At 38.3% G+C, this 17,584-nt stretch overlaps 1 protein-coding gene across 4 annotated transcripts in view; it reads right to left on the bottom strand.

Annotated features, from left to right (window-relative positions):
- NRP1 (neuropilin 1) overlaps positions 1-17,584 on the bottom strand; it is a 137,316-nt gene that overhangs the window by 25,715 nt on the left and 94,017 nt on the right. For all 4 annotated transcript variants that reach the window (XM_037510463.2, XM_037510462.2, XM_054695024.1 and 1 more), the window contains exons 8-10: positions 14,097-14,241; positions 7,681-8,012; positions 1,695-1,839 (exon numbers count right to left, since the gene is read on the bottom strand). In XM_037510463.2, coding sequence (XP_037366360.1) covers positions 1,695-1,839; positions 7,681-8,012; positions 14,097-14,241 — 622 coding nt within the window. The remainder of the gene's footprint in view (positions 1-1,694; positions 1,840-7,680; positions 8,013-14,096; positions 14,242-17,584) is intronic.

The following is a 17,584-nucleotide window of genomic DNA, read 5'->3' as shown; positions in this document are numbered from 1 at the left end:
ATAGTTATTTAATAATGGCCTGTTAATTGATTTAAGAAAGAAGAAAAATACTCATTTTCACCAACTGTGTTAAAAAGCTTTAACATTACTTTTCCTGGATGTTGATATCTCTATGGCTTGGGGCAACTGCCTCACTTTTGTGACTGCTTAGAAACATCTGCAGGGAATGTCTTCACCAATTTCTACCTCTCTACAGAGCTAATACTGGCAAACTGCCACCACACTCAGCCTTTTCAATCAACCATTCATTCCAACTCCTAAGTCAGTGTTGCTTTCCAGAATTCAGGTTGAGGACCTTTATCCTAGCAGCAGACACCCTTTTCCAGATGAGCACACTTCTCAGTGAAATGAATGGACATGCCTGCAGTTGGTTCAATCTGCCCACCTCTTTTTTTCTTGGCATTTTTGCCAAAGACCTGGCACATGGTCATTTTTGGTCTTTGTTGCTAGTGAGTGGATAATTCAGATGTCTGGGACATGACTACAGATATAACACAATTAAACAGTGAAGAGCAGGAAATAATGGCCTGCTTTTGAATAAACACATAGAAAAAAAGCTATGAATTATTCACTAACATGGTGATTTATAGCTGAAGATTCCATAGTGCAGAAGAAAAGTTTTATGATATTTAATGTGCTCAGGAATGTAATTACATTTGGGTAGCTAACAAATAATCTTGAAACCACAAGAAGAAGGTGATATTAAAAAGCATTTTATGAGCATATGCTCCATTGATTAACATCTGGGTGCCAACAATAGTTATTCTATGAACTAACCTAGAGAAAGACCTTTATAGAGTTGGAAAAGTTGGCATAAGGTTACTTATTAATGCCCAAATCCAAGGCAGATGGGACTTTGAATACACAAAGACATTAACTGGTACAATAAGCAACCACAGTATCATTTTATTTTCATTCATCTCATTCAAAATGCAGAGGAGCTGCAGTTTTGAGGTCAGAATGTGAATTAAATTTGCCCTTGATATGACTTTCCTATGATAACCTAAGTTCATGCAGTAACATCTTTAAATAGACCTCACTATACATTTATATACATTATCTTATTAAAGTTTTGTTTCTCAGCAGCAAAGAAATTCATCCAGGATATGGTCTTGATGTTTTAATTTGTCAAGCGCTGCTTCCTCTAGTATATGATGGTAATCAACACCGTAGACATAAATTGGATTGACAGAGACCTCTAAACAATATTTAAAAAGTCAAAGGAATTAGTGGTTATAGGAACTGGGGGAGGCAAATGTAGGCGTGAACTGTGTAATGGGTGAGGGGTTTTACATTTTGACTGATGGACATATTTTGGAACTGGATAGGGGTGGTGGTTGCACAGATAATTTTGGTTGTACTAAATGCCACCAAATTAGTCAACTATTTACTTTAAAATGGTTAATTTTATGTTACATGAATTTTACTTCAATAATTTTTTTTTAAAGTCAAAGGAGACAGTGCCACAGAATTTGAGCAGAGTTATGCAAACAACCAGGACAACAGAATTCTGAAGACACTGTTTGCTGGAGTCTGTGAGACTATTCAGCTGCACAAACTGGCAGGCACAGAGAAATGCAAGATCACCTGGGAGAAAGGTGGAAATTTTTGACAGCACCATCAGGGGCATAAATGCATGAAAAGGAAATTTTAAAAAATAGGAAGTCAAAAGGGACTCTGGAAATTGTGGTTACCTTCCACTTCGCAGCCCAGCAGCTCCATCCTGAGCCCAAGCCCACTATGAGTGGCTCTCTCTGGGTAGATCCTGATGAATCGTGTGGAAAGAGGTGGGAAAGTCCGTAGCTCAGGTGTATCATAGTTGTTGTTGCCTTCAAAAGACTGTGGACGATGGAAATAGCAGTTAATTAGGAAACATTAAGTCCTCCCTTTCAGAGCTTGCTTCTTCCCTCTTTCAGGATTCTTACTAGGACCCTTATAATAATAGAACCTACCTTACAAAATTGTCTTGAGGATTAAATGAATTCAAATATTTTAAGCACTTAGAGGAACGCTTGCATCAGTAAACATCATGTGATGTTCGATATATAAAGGATACCCCGATGATAGGCAATTCAATCTTTCAAATGTCTCTTTCTACCACTTGGTAAATGACTGACATTCCTTTCATAAATGAGAAAGCGAAAAACAATCCTTCTCTAAGAAGTGGCAGATGTCATTTCTCAGAATTTCAGAGTGCACACTGAGGCTATACCAGGAGCTGAGGATTTAATGAGACACGTTTTTAAATGATATGCTGATATGCCTGGGAGAAGTGACACTTTTACCACTTCCTTGAGGTAGAGGAAGATACCTCAGGAATTGAACTTGACAAATTTTTCAGAGCTTATAACAGACACCACATTTTCAATAGCTACTCCTTTTCCATTCTATCAAATGAGTGGGTCTGGTTTTGCTAAAACATGGTCCTTTAGAAGAGGGAGGAATTAAATTCCTGAAATAGGAGACAGTAAATTTAATATAGTGCAAATCCTGTTTATTCAAGAACTTGGGTTATTCCAGCCCATTGAAATTGCTATTTACTTAAGCAATACTACCAGTTGGAGGCATTTGTAGATGAAAGACCATCTCATCTCAGGAAAGTAACAAGGGCCTTGAGAATTCTGGTGATTGGTTGAATTGCAGGGAGTCAGCACCTCTCTTTGAAGTGCATTCCTAACTTGAAGTCACTGTGACATTTTTCAGGAGCTAGGCCACCCATCCCTGTTATTGCTGCAAGATTATTTGATTTTTCTTTTTAACATTGACAGGAAGGTAAAAATCCTTCAGTGGAATTGTAGGAAAATGGAGCAATGAGGGGGCCTGTTTTCTTTTTCAAGAAATGAATAAGCTTCCTTCTACCTTCTTCTCCCAACACCATTCTTAATCCAGAACAGGAGATAGGGGAGAAAGATTACAAAAAGCAAATTGCCTTGTCTTTGGGAGTGTCCTTTTAGATCTCAAACATCCTATGATGCTTAATCTTGCGAGGGTTTGTTTTAAGTGCTTAAGAAAAATGATCTCATTTAGTTCTTAAGACAACTCCACAAGGTAGGTTCTATAATTATCATTGTTTTTACAGATGAAGCACAGAGAGGTCAAGTCATTTGCCCATGGCCATACAAATGGTAAGTGGCAGAATCAGATTTCAAACATAGGCAGTCTTAGCTGATGCCCTTCATCATATTGCTATGATGCCTCTGGCTTTAGAAATAATCTAATCTCCTAATTTTAAAACACAAAACACTGAAATTCAGGAAACTGAGTTTATGCTCCAGGTCACTTTCAGTTTCACTAATTTTTCTTTACATTCACTGCAATTTGGGCCTCTCACACCTGGTACACCATATAGAGTGATGGCCAGCCCCAGGCCATGTCAGTCCAGAGCAGGGACCATAACAATATCTAGGTCAAGATGTTATAAACCAGGGCCTCCCCTATGGCGCAACGGTTGAGCGCTGGGCTGCGAAGCTGCCTGCAGCGTCTGCAGCGCCGGTTTGATCCCCGGCCACCAGCGAGGGTCCCACATGGCACGCAGACCTCTCCTGCCACGCCCGTTGCTCCTCTCAGCAGTGTATTTTGTTGGTCTGCCTGTTTTGTTCCCTGCTCTGGCTCTGGTGAATTCTCTCACCCTCCCACGCTTCTGACTGTACCTAGTGCTTGTATAAATAAATAAATAAATCTTTAAAAAAAAAAAAAAAAGATGTTATAAACCAGCCAAAGATACCATCCTTCAATGAGAGGACTATCAGAGCCAGACAAGTAGGCAGAGAGAGCCAGATCCAGTTGTTGTGAATATAACTGGGGTTTTTCGAAGTTCTAGAAATAAATTAATTGACCTTTCCAATTCAGATAGGCCTCCAGGAATCTAAAAGTCCATGGCTAGAACTACTTCTCCCAATTAAAATTTCCTCCTATTATTTTCAAGAGCAAGCTTACTCTGGGGGTTCTGCATTCTTGATAGAACTGCAGTTACTGCCAGTAATTGAGGAAGTGACACATATTATTGTGAGGCTCAATTAAGTGCTGTCAGTTAGATACAAATCATAATAAAAATACCATTAGTACAAATGAAAATTCTTTCTATTTTAACATATCTGCAACAATCATTATCTATGGAATTTCAGGCTCTTCCCCCAATTTTAAGTTTAGCAAATTTAACTTGAGCAACAACACAATGTAAATACATTATAAAAGCTCTCAGAGATATGTTGGGAAGAATATCAGCAATGAAGAGTCATATGGAACTGGGCTAACTTTGAGAACACAAGAGTGCATATGAAATATCCTTGCATCATCCCTTTACTTAATCATGTTTCAAAAGAAGAGAGCTTTGAGTATTTAGCTCCTTTATCTCTTTCTGAATAGTCTAGTTAACTCAAAGACTCAATATACCTTGTTGGCACATACTATCTGGGGGTAGTAGTAAGGATTTTCAATCCATTAAAATGCTGCTTTACTTCACAAAACAGAGTACTCATTTTACTGTTATATAAAAGGTACTTGACATCCTAAGCAGGAAACCTTCATATGTGAGTTTAAATAAAGTATGTTTTAAATATCTTTATACAATTTCGAAATACGTACTGCTCCTAAATTGACGGTTTTACCAACTTCCTTTTACATACTAAAAAATTTTATTTCAGGAGAATGGCATGTTAGGAACCATATATTAGGTTCTATATAAATAATTTAGAAGCTTTTTGGTTTTAAATATCATCGGAAGATGATAATGATGGATAGAATCATGTTTGAGGAATAAAATCTAGCACATTCAACCAGTCTTGAATAGGTTTTTTGGTTAAAATTGATAACTGTGTGGCTTTTGTAAAATTCTATATAGAATGGAGAACAGTACAGTGATAGCTTTGGACTGGAATGCAGACGTATGGATTAGATAACAAAGACCAGGAAGCATATGACGCATCTTATCCAAAGCATATGGCGATTTGTTTTCTTTCCCTTTTAGAATCCTAGTGATGAAGAACATGTCACAACAGCACACACTGCCATGTGACAGCAGCTCTGGGAAGTTGTTGATTTGCAGCATATTCACACTTTGTGATAAAGTCAGATTGCTTACTACTCAGAAAAGATTGGCTCTTAGGAGAATTCCAGTTTCTAATGTTTATTTTACTTTTTCTTTCACCAAAACAAGAGCGGCAGACATAACAGGGGGAAATGAAGTGGACACAAAAAGAAACTAGCTGTACAGAGATAAAAATAACACTGACAATGTTTTAGAAACCACAAGTGAACCAAGGGTGAGAGGGGAGAGAAATTCTTACATTTCCAACAGTGTCTTCCCTGTCGGTGGTCTGCCACACTAGCGCTGACCCACAGTCCGTGGGGGACAGGGAAATCTCTGCAGAACCCCATTCTGTCCAGATGGGGGGCTCTACAAAGCTGGCTCTACTGCCGGCTTATGTTTCCTGCCTGCAATGCCTTTGGCCTGAGTCACTACATTAAGTCATATTCCCAAACTTAGAATGGAAGTGAGGATAATACACGCTCCAAAGAGCTAGAATCTTCTTTCCACAAAACGAGTAGGTTTAGGCAAAGCAGGAATGGAAAGGCTGTGACCAAAAGGTCAATTTGTTAGTGTTAGAAGTATTATCTGCTGAATACAATTCCCACACTGCATACAGAACTCACTGTGGGTTGTTTTAATCATAAACCAGCTTCTCGGTCATCCAGTACACTCCTCGGTCATCCAGTACACTCTCCTCATTGCTATTGTTTGCTCAGGAGATGAAAATAATTTTAACCCTCAACCTACTTAAAACATAATCACTCAAAATATGTTTGGTTAAACAAAATTATACCATGTGTTTTGGAGAATATTTTTATATTGAGATTCCCTTTTCTTTTCATAAGATCATCAAGAACCAAATGCATTTTAAAAGGTTCCAATGAGTAAAAAATATACTTAATCATTATTGATAGCCAACAGGTAGAAGCAACCCAAGCATCGATGGATGAGTACATAAGCAAATGTGGTGTTTATACACATTGGAATATTATTCAGCTTTGAAAAGGAATGAGATACTGACATGTGCAACAATAGGGATGAAACTTGAAAACTCTGTGCTAAATAAAATAAGCCAGTCACAAAAGATCAAATACCACATGACACCATTCACACGTGACTCTTAAAGGAGTCAAATTCAGAGAGGCAGAAAGTAGAATGGTGGTTGCTATGGGCTGGGGGAGAAGGAGATGGAGGTTATTGTTTAATGGACATAGAGTTTCAGTTTTGCAGGAGGATGAAGTCCTGGAGATTGGCTGCACGATAATTTTACACTACACTTAACACTACCTAACTATACCTAAAGAAATTAAGATGGTAAATTTCATGTGCATTTCACTACAATTAAGAATTTACAAAAAATATACTTAAATTGTAACAGGGTGGTCCCCAGGAAAAGGGGAGTTTTCAGGTTCCCTGCCCCACCCAAGGGAGGATGGAGCTGAGCAGGAAGGAGAAGCAGCTGGAGGAAGAAGGGAAGAAAGATGGGGAGAAGAAGGAGACCTGGAGGAGGAACATGGAGCAGAGAGACATGTGAAGAAACTGCACTTGCTTCTTGGTCCTGGACTGGTTGACACAGATGTGGGTGAGAGACCCGTGGGGAGGTTAACAATGGAAGCTTTTATCTTTATTTTGATTTTGCTCTTTTCCTTTCAGACTTGTCTTGCTGTTTCTGACCCTTTTTATGGGTCCCCACCAGGAGATGCCTTACATTTATGGTAGGCTTTCAGGCCTCAGTGGTCCTGCTTCAGGCCAACCTTCTTTGGTTGGGCATTTACCACGAGGGGATGGGCAACTTCAGATGCTTGATTTGAAAACTGTATTCTTTGTCTTTTATTGCACACTAATTGTATTAAAATTCCTTTCCACTGACAGTCTTATACACCAGAGTATGTTTTGTCTTGATGCAGCAGATGGCAGGACCTACTTAGAGGAGGCAGGTTTGGGGATTCTGAGGTGCCCCTCTCCCTGCCCTGTAACGAAATTAGAAATGGGGGCCTCCCTGGTGGTGCAAGGGGTTAAGACGAAGCATTATGAAGCAATCTGCAGCCACTGCAGCAAAAGTTCAATCACTGGCCAGGGAGCTACCCACATGGTGCAGCAGACCTCTCCTGTCCCGCCTGTTACTCCCCTCAGCAGTATATTTCAGTCAGTCCGCCTGCTCTGTTCCCCACTCTGTCTCTGGTGACTCCTTTCACCGTGCCCCACACCTCTGGCCTGTACCCCAGTTCTTACATGCATAAATAAGTAAATAAATAAATACAAAATTAGAAATGAGTTATCTAGAAAAGGTAGAAGGGTGGCTAAATGATAGAGTAGAACCTGCAGAGATTTTGAGTTCCTAGAGGTTGGGAGCCACTGCCCCTGCCCTTACTCTTGCTCTTCAGCTCTCTTGCTCTTCAGCTGTGACTTTGCCTAATGTATGGCAAGGTGGCCAGGAATACAGCTCTCCTTGCTTGTCTCAGACCTTACTCTTAGCACCTCATACCTGTCTTTCCCAGAATGGGAGCTCTTTCTGGCGCCATCACACACCCCTACTGATGAAAGCTTAAAGCAAGAAAGTCCTGTTTCTGCAGGAAAATCCTGGAGATCATGAATTAAGTCAAGAATGTGAGGAAGGACTCCCTCCCAGGGTGGGCTGTCCCGGACCTCACCTTAGCCTTGCGCTTGCTGTCATCCATGATCATTTTCCAGTCTGAGCCGTTGTTGCTATGCCCGATCTTGAACTTCCGCATGAAAACCTTGTTCTCCCTGTGCTTCCCGCCCTGAATGATGATTCCCCTCACAATCTTCTCCTCCCCCAGGTCCACCTGGAGCCACTCATTTACATATGGGTGAGGCGCAGGGGGCAGGGCCCAGCCAGACCGACTGGTCACCAGGCGAATATTTTCAGGCATCCAGTTTCTCTCTCCTTGGTTTGACGCTGTTATTTGGGCATCAGAAATAAGTCCAGATACCATCCCCAACATTCCAGAGCAAGGATAATCTGGAAGGTAGAATGAAATACATCAGAAAGTATAAAATGATTTTCAACATAACATATTAAATAAAAGTATCTCCTGTACCCACTCAGATATATTTTAAAATAGTGATCATTTGACATTAAACTAGAACCTTCTTTCCCTCAAACTTTTCTCCCACTCTTTCAGAATGCCTCTCCTAAACTGCCAATAAAGAAACTCTTTGGTAAATACATACATTTCCAACTTTTTGAGTTCTTCCAAGTGTGATGTCAAACTACTGCTGTTTCAGAGTCTTTGGCAACCAGAAATTATCCCTAATTAAAGTATACGTTCTGCATAAAAGAGATTTGGTTTATGACAGCTAGATACATGTAAAGAAATAATTTCAACAGCAAGAAATTTGCCAAAACAAAGTTAAAAAGAAGGTGACAAGGAGGTGAAGAGAAAGAAGGCACTTGCCTTAGCTTAAAGAGTAAAAGGGTCCTACCAGCAGGGGTGACATTTGGATGTGGAATGTGGAGATGGAGTATCCATCCTGCCCCATAGGTGGCCTCCCATTTTTAACTGCCTTAGGTACTATTCACATGAATATCCCACTGTCTTTTCAAAGGTACCCTTGCATGACTGAAAAAAATCCCTACTCCTTGACCCTGAATCCTTTACTGAACTCTGTATTTTAGTTGGTGACATCACCAATCAGTAATTTAATTCATGGGTGCCTTATCAGTCAATTTAATTCATGGGTGCCTTATTAACAAAACGTTCAACACCTCAATTATTCTCCTTTCAAAGAGTACATCTTGGCCTCCTTTGTGGCTCAAAGGATAAAGATGAAGCACTATGAAGCTGTCCACAGCCACTGCAGCATGAGTTCAAACCTGGGCCATAGAGCTACCCACATGGCAAAGCAGACCTCTCCTGACTTGCTGGCTGCTCCCCTCAGCAGTGTATTTCAGTCAGTCTGCCTGTTCTGTTCGCCACTCTGTCTGGTGAATCCTCTCATCCCCCACACCTCTGGCCTGTACCCCAGTTCTTATATGCATAAGTAAATAAATCTTTAAAAAAAAAAAGAGTATATCTCAATCAAGGACATGAGCAAGAATGCACAGGAACCTACTTTTATGGAAAACAACTCAATTCTATATAATATCATCAAATGTAGCCTAAAAATACAGCCATTCTAAGTGAGAGACTTACAAATGTAATTTAACTACTGTCTTATAAACTGATGCTTAAGAATTAATTATTCAGACACTTTCCACATGAGTTGTATAGTTCAGATCATGCCAATGTCTTTGTCAAACATTTAGTGTCTGCTCACCTAGAAATTAGGCATGTACTTTCAAAGACACATGCCAGCCCTTTATTTAACCCTTTCACTAGTGACAACTGAAATGAAGAACTTTTTCATCTTGGGTGGCAGGGGAGAGTGAGAAGGGAGAGAGGCTTTCTCTTCCTGTTATCTGGACTATTTAAAGTCTTAATCCATTTCCTAATGTTGTATCATTTCATCATTTATTCATCTTTCCTGATTCCTTCAGTTGGACATGGTTTTCCTTTTCTGGATCTCTTTATTGGCCTTCAGGTACTTCTCTCATATAATAATTCACTCCTTTGAATTGATGCTATTTGCCTCCCAAAACTTCAGTTCTTTGAGGACATGAACCATATTTTAAAATATCTATGACTCCTTGTGACCCTTTATACATAGTATTTGCCCAACAAATATTTGTAGTATGAATCAACTTGTTAACACCATCCATGGCAAACTGTCATTTTTCCCAAACACCTTTTCCTGTAATTCAGTCAAAGTATTTACCCTAGACTGGGATCTAGAAACCAAGAATAAACATTATGGTGACTAGGAAAAGATTTACAAAATCCACTTTACTAAGGGACTATGAAATTATAGTGTTAAAAATAGAAGTCACAATTTTTGGTCACTGTAGTCACACCTATCAGATTCAAAATGAGCTTTTTAAAAGAAAATATTTAACTGGTAATGAGGACCAGCTGTTACCATTGGGAGACACACAATTAACTTTTTTTTTTTTTAAGATTTATATATATATTTATTTATTTATACAAGCACTGGGTACAGTCAGAAGCGCAGGAGGGTGAGAGGATTCACCAGATCTAGAGCAGGGAACAGAACAGGCAGACTGATGAAATACACTGTTGAGGGGAGCAGTGGGCAATGCAGGAGAGGTCTGTGCACCTGGGGGACCCTCGCTGGTGGCTGGGGATCGAACTGGTGCTGCAGAGGCTGCGGGTAGCTTCGCAGCCCAGCACTCACCGCTGCGCCACTGGGGAGGCTCACACACAAGTAACTTGAATAAAGAGATCAGAACCTTCACCAGGTTAATGCCATTTCTTTAATGCAAAGCTGACTATATATCCACAAAACTATGGTGTCCAGCCTCCATTCAGCTGACATATCCATAATCAAGTGTCATTTCTTATAAGTATGCTGAATCCAAAAAGAACAATGATACCTTGATTTGCCTTTGAAAATTATGTGAAAATCACTTTTAGTAAGGGTTAGAAGAAAAGCTAAATTAACAACTCATAGTTTGGAAAGAGATATTACGATCTATCTTTGTTCTGTGGTATGTTGACTCAGATGTGTTTTAGCCTGGCTACATGTCAAATCCTAAAACAAAAACAGAATGCCAAACTAAATTGGAATTTCAGATAAATAATGAATACTATTTTTAGTGTATGTATATCCCAAATATTGCACCCCAAATATCCCAAATATACTTAGCACTAAAATTTTATTCATTATTTCTTTGTATTAAATTTACCTGGACATTGCATATTTTACCTGGCAACCCTGTTTGCAAATCTTAAAATCAATCCTAGATGACTTGGAGAGGTAAGTTCTATGTGGGGGATTAAGGTGATTATTTTTATCGATACTATTTTACAGTATCATCTCTGTACTCATCTTTAAAGGGAAAACTGAAATACACTGGTATATAAATACTCAGTTAACATTTTTTTTTAAGGACTGAGAGGTAATAACTGCATTTGATGGGCAAATTTGAATGAACATAATTTAATCTTCCCTTGATGACTGAGAAACTACCTCTGGATGCTGTGATGCCTGATGTCATTTAGAACATTGATTAATATAGGAACACACTGATATATTCAGAAGCACTGGTTAATAAATTTCTGGTTAAGAATCAAAAGTTAACAAAGCACCTAGTGTGTTCTATAATCAAACAGTAACACTCAAAGGTTATTCACACTAGTTTCCATCATTGACAAAATGATAAACACCACTTTGTCAAAATAATGAAAACACTTCTTAATCAATCACCTATAAAACAGAATGGTTGCTCCATCCTGTTTTCTTTATGTCTCTATGTGGTGACACACCATTGTATATTCAATATTTGCCAGGATTATTATATTTCTAAAAAATAATTTCTGAATACAAAAATTAGGTTAAAACTTGTGGACTCAAAAAACTTTGGAAGTCAAGTGATAAATTCACATGGTAAGTCTTAATTCAGCAGTATTTTTTTTTATCCAAATTGAGTTAGGACTATCTACTCAAAGAGTGAAATTTTGAAATGCAGTCACTTGTTTATCAGCAGGCATGGACAGAGCTTCAATTCACTCATTTATTTGTTCATTCATTAAAAAATAAGTCATGCATGTTGTATTGCAGGCATACAGGATACAGTAAAAAAAAAAAAAAGGCAAACATGGCCTCCACTTTCAGGAGTCTGCATATTCTGGCAAGAACATGTCAGCTTCTTTCTAGAAGCTCTGCTTCCTGAGGATTATTCTAGGTTTGTTTTGTGAGTACAAAGTACTGTTTCACTTACGGGGTAACATTTAGTGAGCACTTACTCTACGCCAGGTGTGTGACAAATATTCTTTCATTTAATCTTCATTACAGTGGAATTAAGGTTAATTGACTAGGAAATGAAGATCCTGCCCACGGTTACACATCCACTGAGTGAACAGTCCAGAGTCAAGTCTGAATATGTCTACATACTATCTGTTTATGTTACTACCATTGCAACCTGCTGGTTTCTCCAAAGATCTGCCTAGATAAACTATTGGGAATCTCACAAGAGAGAGAGGGCCTCTAAAATATATTGGAGTATTAAGATATGTTATTTTATACATCTATGTTTTAATGACTAGTTAGGTCATTAAACTGCTTTTTTTTTAATATTATAAATTATTTGCCTTCCTTTGCATGTGAAGACTCATATTCTTAGAATTAACTCTCAGGGAAATGCTTGTGAAAATTAAAAAGAGCAGTTCAGGTATAAATAGTATTTTATTTAACTAAAAGGAAAACCTGGAAATTCAGATTTCAGACTAATAAATTTCGAGTTTTTATTAAGTTTACCTCATTTATTTGCTACAGTGACATGAGACTCAGTTGGTGGAATGGGTCAGAAATTTCCACCCTGACCTTAAGTGGCCTTGTTTCTACAAATTTATGGGTCGTCCTGAAACTTGTAATCCTCTGAAAGTGACCTAGAACTTTCTCCCATTTAACTTCTGATTAAAGGCAAAGCCAAGGTTATATCTAACTTTTCAATGTGTATTCTTCCTCCAAACCTCTTTTCACCCAATTCCTGCCTCCAAGACCTTGAACTTTCTAAGTCATAGATCCTAAAACAATAAACAAGTCTGCCTCTGGGACAGAAATAAATAAAATTTAGGTAAGAAAACAGATGTCAGTTTTTACTTTCCCAAATGATTCTACTATAAACAAACATAGTTTTTTTTTCCCTCCTTACTTAGTTCTTTTCTAAATTGCTTGTAATTTCATGGAAATTTGTCCAGATGATTTTTTTTACTTGCAAAAGTCAATCTTTTCCTTCTCTAAAAATAACTATACTAAAGAGGAAAAAAACAATAGTGTTGATATTCATGGAATGAGATATTAAATGAGAAATTAAATGATATTCATGGAATATCATTGATATTCAAGGAATGAGAAAAATAATACACTAGTAATATTAATATTATATTAAAAGACAGTTCACAGATTTCTAAACATTTGTTCAGTTTTAATTACTTATTGATTAATCAGTTACTGACTTTGATTTTGAACTTTGAAGCTTACTTTGAAATTTACATCATACTTCCTTTTTGTTAAAAAGTGAAGATTTGCAATGTATTTACTTAAATGGAAAAGAATTCTAAAATGACTGGTATTTAATTTAGAATAAAGAGTGGTCACATTGGAAGCCCAATGGACAAATAATAGCATAAACTGATTGCATAAACATGCTGTGAGGATAATAGTCAGGATCATTGTGTTACTTTGAGTTCTGCCCTGACCTGACCTACATTTTTAGCCACTTAATCCTTTAATACCTGATTCTATTAATCTCTGGAATGGCTACAATCTATCAGTTTATATCAAATTTAACAGACTTTTAATATTAATGTTAGAAGAAACAAGCTAAAAAACTAGAAACAATGAAGAATTGGTTTCTAATATTAGTATATTGGAATATTAGTATATTCATTCAGCAAGAAATAACTACATATTGAAACAAAATAAGATGATGTTGTAAGGATAATTAGTGAGTAAAAGGAAAAATTCTAACAAGTTAAATTCCTCCTTAACAGTTGCTTATGAGGTCTGTTCTAGACTTTAAAGTTAAGATAAAGGAGATGAACATTTCACACAACAGTTTGGTGTAAATCTACTCAGTACTAGTCAGTGTGCCATACCATCCAGGAGACAGGGATGAAAGGCCAGGTGCTGGCCTCAGGGAGCTTATAGACTAGTGGAAAGGCAGCATTGAACCAGTATCTCCTACATGCCACACTGTACTGTAGCTGGGTTATCCACCTGCTGACCCATCATCACAACAACCCTGCATGATGTATACTATTATGACTGTTTTCAGATAAGAGAACTAAGGCATTGAAAATAATATACTACCTAAAGAGATAAAACAGTGAGTAGTACATGCAGAATTTAACTCAAGTTTGTCTAAATCCAAAGCATATGCTCTCAACTACAAAATGAAAGCAGCTGTTTATAAAAAATGACACTTCCTGTAATTAAAAGTTTATATCAATCAAAACTAGATTACCTTTAAGTTAGTGCTTACCTGTTATCTTGCAGCCATATACTTCAAATCTCATAGATATACCAGTTTCCCAAGTCACAGGTTTGATTCGGACAAAACGAGTTATCATTGGTTTGTTGAAAACTCCAAATACAATATCTGTGGGGTTAGTGTTTCCTTGAAAGATCTATATGGAAAAAGAAAGGACTCCCCAATAACAGCCTTTTACTTAAAGTAAATTCAAACATATATTTTCACAGATGTTTGTAAAATTCTTTACAATTTCAGCATAGTCTATCAAGAGTGAGGTAGCAATAACAACTGATGTTCTTTTTTCAAGTAATGGGAATCAGAAAGGATCAGATCTAATATAGAATGTTGCCCAAACCATCGATTCAATTTTCTGAGAGGTTAGAGCATCCAAATGCACAGTTATAGGGATGACATTTGTTAAAGAATACATGCCACTATCTGAAAATGTGGGAAATTATTAACTTGCAGAATATTATGACATTTCATGGGAACTCTCACGATTTTACTTTCCCAGGAACCCCTCCAGAAGGAGTGCTTTTTGAGTTCAATGTAGGGTCTGGCTTTCTGAAAGTTCTACATTATATTCCCAGCTAAGGCAGTAGGTTAAGTAGCTTCCTCCCATTTCTCCATGGAAGATCTTATTCCTGACATTAATTAAAAACTGTAATGCTTTTTGATTATTGGTAAAATTGTGTTTTAGTGGTCAAAATCAAAACTGAGTTATGAATGCTGTCACTAAAAATCAGTTTTTCCAGAGCTCCTGCCTCTAGTTTCAAAAGTGAGTCATTTTATTCTAAGAAAGATGATGCCTATAACTGCAAATGTAATGAATGCCAGTCACGAGCCGGTTTCCCACAAAGGTCTGTCAGGGCCGCTTGCTCTGCCTTGGTGTGGTGCCGCAGCAGTGTGCTAGCAAGGTCTCCAGGGGGTGGAGACTGCCATCTCAGGACACTGGCACTAGACTTGCCCCAAACAGATCTGAAATCCTCTGCTTTCTTGGGTTTTACTTCAATCCAGATTTGGGGACAGCCTGTGTAAATTTACTGTGCCTCAGTGCTAAGCCCTGGGTACCTGTTATCTTGCAGCCTCTCACACAGCCTGGCCATATGCCTCCTGTAAGTTTGTGTAACTAGAACATTGCTGGGTCCCTTAGAGGTTTCACAATTTCTCTCTATTCTCCCTGATAGGTTCATGGAAAAGGATCACAGTTTCCCAAGGTTTGCTCTTTCTCCGAGAGAAAGGGCATGTAAAAGTCAGGCTGGTATTTTTATTTTATTTAGTTTAAGTGGCCTGCACAATTGATGGTAGTCAAATGCTTTACAAAGTCAGCTGTTAGACTGATCCCTCTCTGGAGACAATTTAATATCATAATTTATTCTAGCCTGTGATGGCCTTTAGATTTCTGTCCTACTTCAGCAAATCTCTCTGGGAAACAATCTGTGTGGGATCATTTTTGTGTGACAAAGAATAATGTGTAGCTGCCAGAAGGAGTCGAGTCCCAAACCATGGTGCTTAAAGGAGGGTCAACAAGACCATTTCAGGGAGAGAACAGCATCTGTCAGGAGTATTGCTACTCCAGCATAGGCTGGGGAGTGCACATTTGTTCACACGGAGGGAATTTTATGTTTGCTGAAAACCAGGTCAAGGCACACATCCCATTCAACATAAAGAGACTGCTGAGTTCTTACTTGTCAAAGGCAGCTTTTTCTGAGGTGTGGCCAACTCTCTGTGAGGAAAGTAAATTTTTGGTAGGGGGCAGTGGTTGAAAGGCCCCAATGTACATAGAAAGGTAGTGTGGGCAACAAAAACTAGACTTCAGGTAGATATTTGAATTTCACTTAAGTTCAGAGTGCAGGATAGGCCTCAACAAAATATCCAGAGAGGCCTCCCAAGATGTCTTAATTTAGCATGTAGATTATTTCAGGCTGAGGTCAATTGAGGCCCAGCAGGCATGTGGGAAATTTTACCACTCCCTATATAGGAGAACAAAAATTGGGAGTATTATCCAGAATTAGGATTTTCATCAGAAATAGCCTTTCTATCAAATAAAACTATTTATGTGGCAGGGCAAACATCTAATTATAAAACATCTGGCTTTTGTCAATATAAGTCACTCTTTCCTCACATGAAGCCTCCTCATTTCTCCTTGAAGCCATAGGTCAAAATCCTATTCCTTAGATCAGAAGATATATCCTCATTTTACCCTATTGGCTTTAGAATCCACATCCAGGTAGACATAGCCAGGTAGACAATACACATCCAGGTAGCCAGCTCTAAATATGAGTGGAGGGTCTACATTTAATTAAAAGGAATTAATATTTCTTTTGCTTCATACCCAGGAGGCTTTCTCAGTTTCAGATCAGAAAGAGAAAGTCAAGACTATGAATTCTCCATACATATATAATTAAAATTGTTTTTTTCCCTTACTAATTTGTCTGATATTAATTTGATTGCTTGGGTAGCCCAAGAAGGACCCAGAATGGTAGGGGGATATTTCCTCACTATCTTTACAAATGAAAGTGTTCAGACAGATGCCAGGTCTTTATCTTTGCTGACCCCTTCCTTATCCTTTCTGCTGCCTACTCTGGAAGCTCCTCTGTGTTCCAGGATGTCTCTGATAATGGACCTACCATGAGCCATGTGCACTGTTAGACACCCCCTCAGTGTTAGAGATGGTTACCGGTGTGCTCTCTAACATCCCATGTTCTGGGCCAGGCAAACAAATGATGGACAATGAATAAAGTGGGCTTGTTGCATAGTAGTGCTTATTTATTTATTTATTTTAAAGAAATGGGCTGAGGTCTAGGGACAGTTGTCCTGTTCTCTCTAGGTACTCTTGTTTTTTGGTATGTCATTGATATTAATGTTTTGTTTCCCTGGAACTAAAGCTTGTCTTCAGAAAACCACTCCAAATAAAGCACAAATCTTGAAACTTGTGATCAATATTTACTTGGTTCACCGTCACAAATATTGACTGTGTGGAATTTGTTCCACAGGTGTATAATTGGTTTCATGTCCTCCAGGGTTAGATAGCAGCCTTGAATTTGCCTGTCCATAGAACTTTTTCCCCACAAAACAGCTGTCTACCTATATACACTTCCATCTTGCCAGCTGTAAACATGAGTGCAGAGAGGGGAGGTTTACATCTAATCAAAAGGAATTAATAGTTCTTTTGCTTCATACCCAGGAGGCTTTCTCAGTTTCAGATCAGAAAGAGAAAGTCAAGACCACGAATTCTCCAAAGAGAGACAAGGACATGTTAACGGACTTCTCAAACACACAGTTTCAAGTTACCTGGATTTTTGCTACTGTTGTTATCAATTCTAACTTTTTTCTCCTTGGCCTCCAGGGCGAGCTTTTAATTTTATGAAGACAGCATATTTTCAGAAATCTTTTGATTAGTAAAGCACAGCAAGCATAACTTCAAATAAATGGGCAAGCTGAGAAAAATATCTCAGTTTCAAATGATTTAGGGTTATGTGCTGGAGGCAGGGCAT

This window comes from Talpa occidentalis, unplaced genomic scaffold (genome assembly GCF_014898055.3).
Source record: "Talpa occidentalis isolate TD23 unplaced genomic scaffold, MPIMG_talOcc4v2.1 talOcc4.14, whole genome shotgun sequence".
NCBI lineage: Eukaryota > Metazoa > Chordata > Mammalia > Eulipotyphla > Talpidae > Talpa > Talpa occidentalis.
This window is presented reverse-complemented; position numbering and strand designations above follow the sequence as displayed.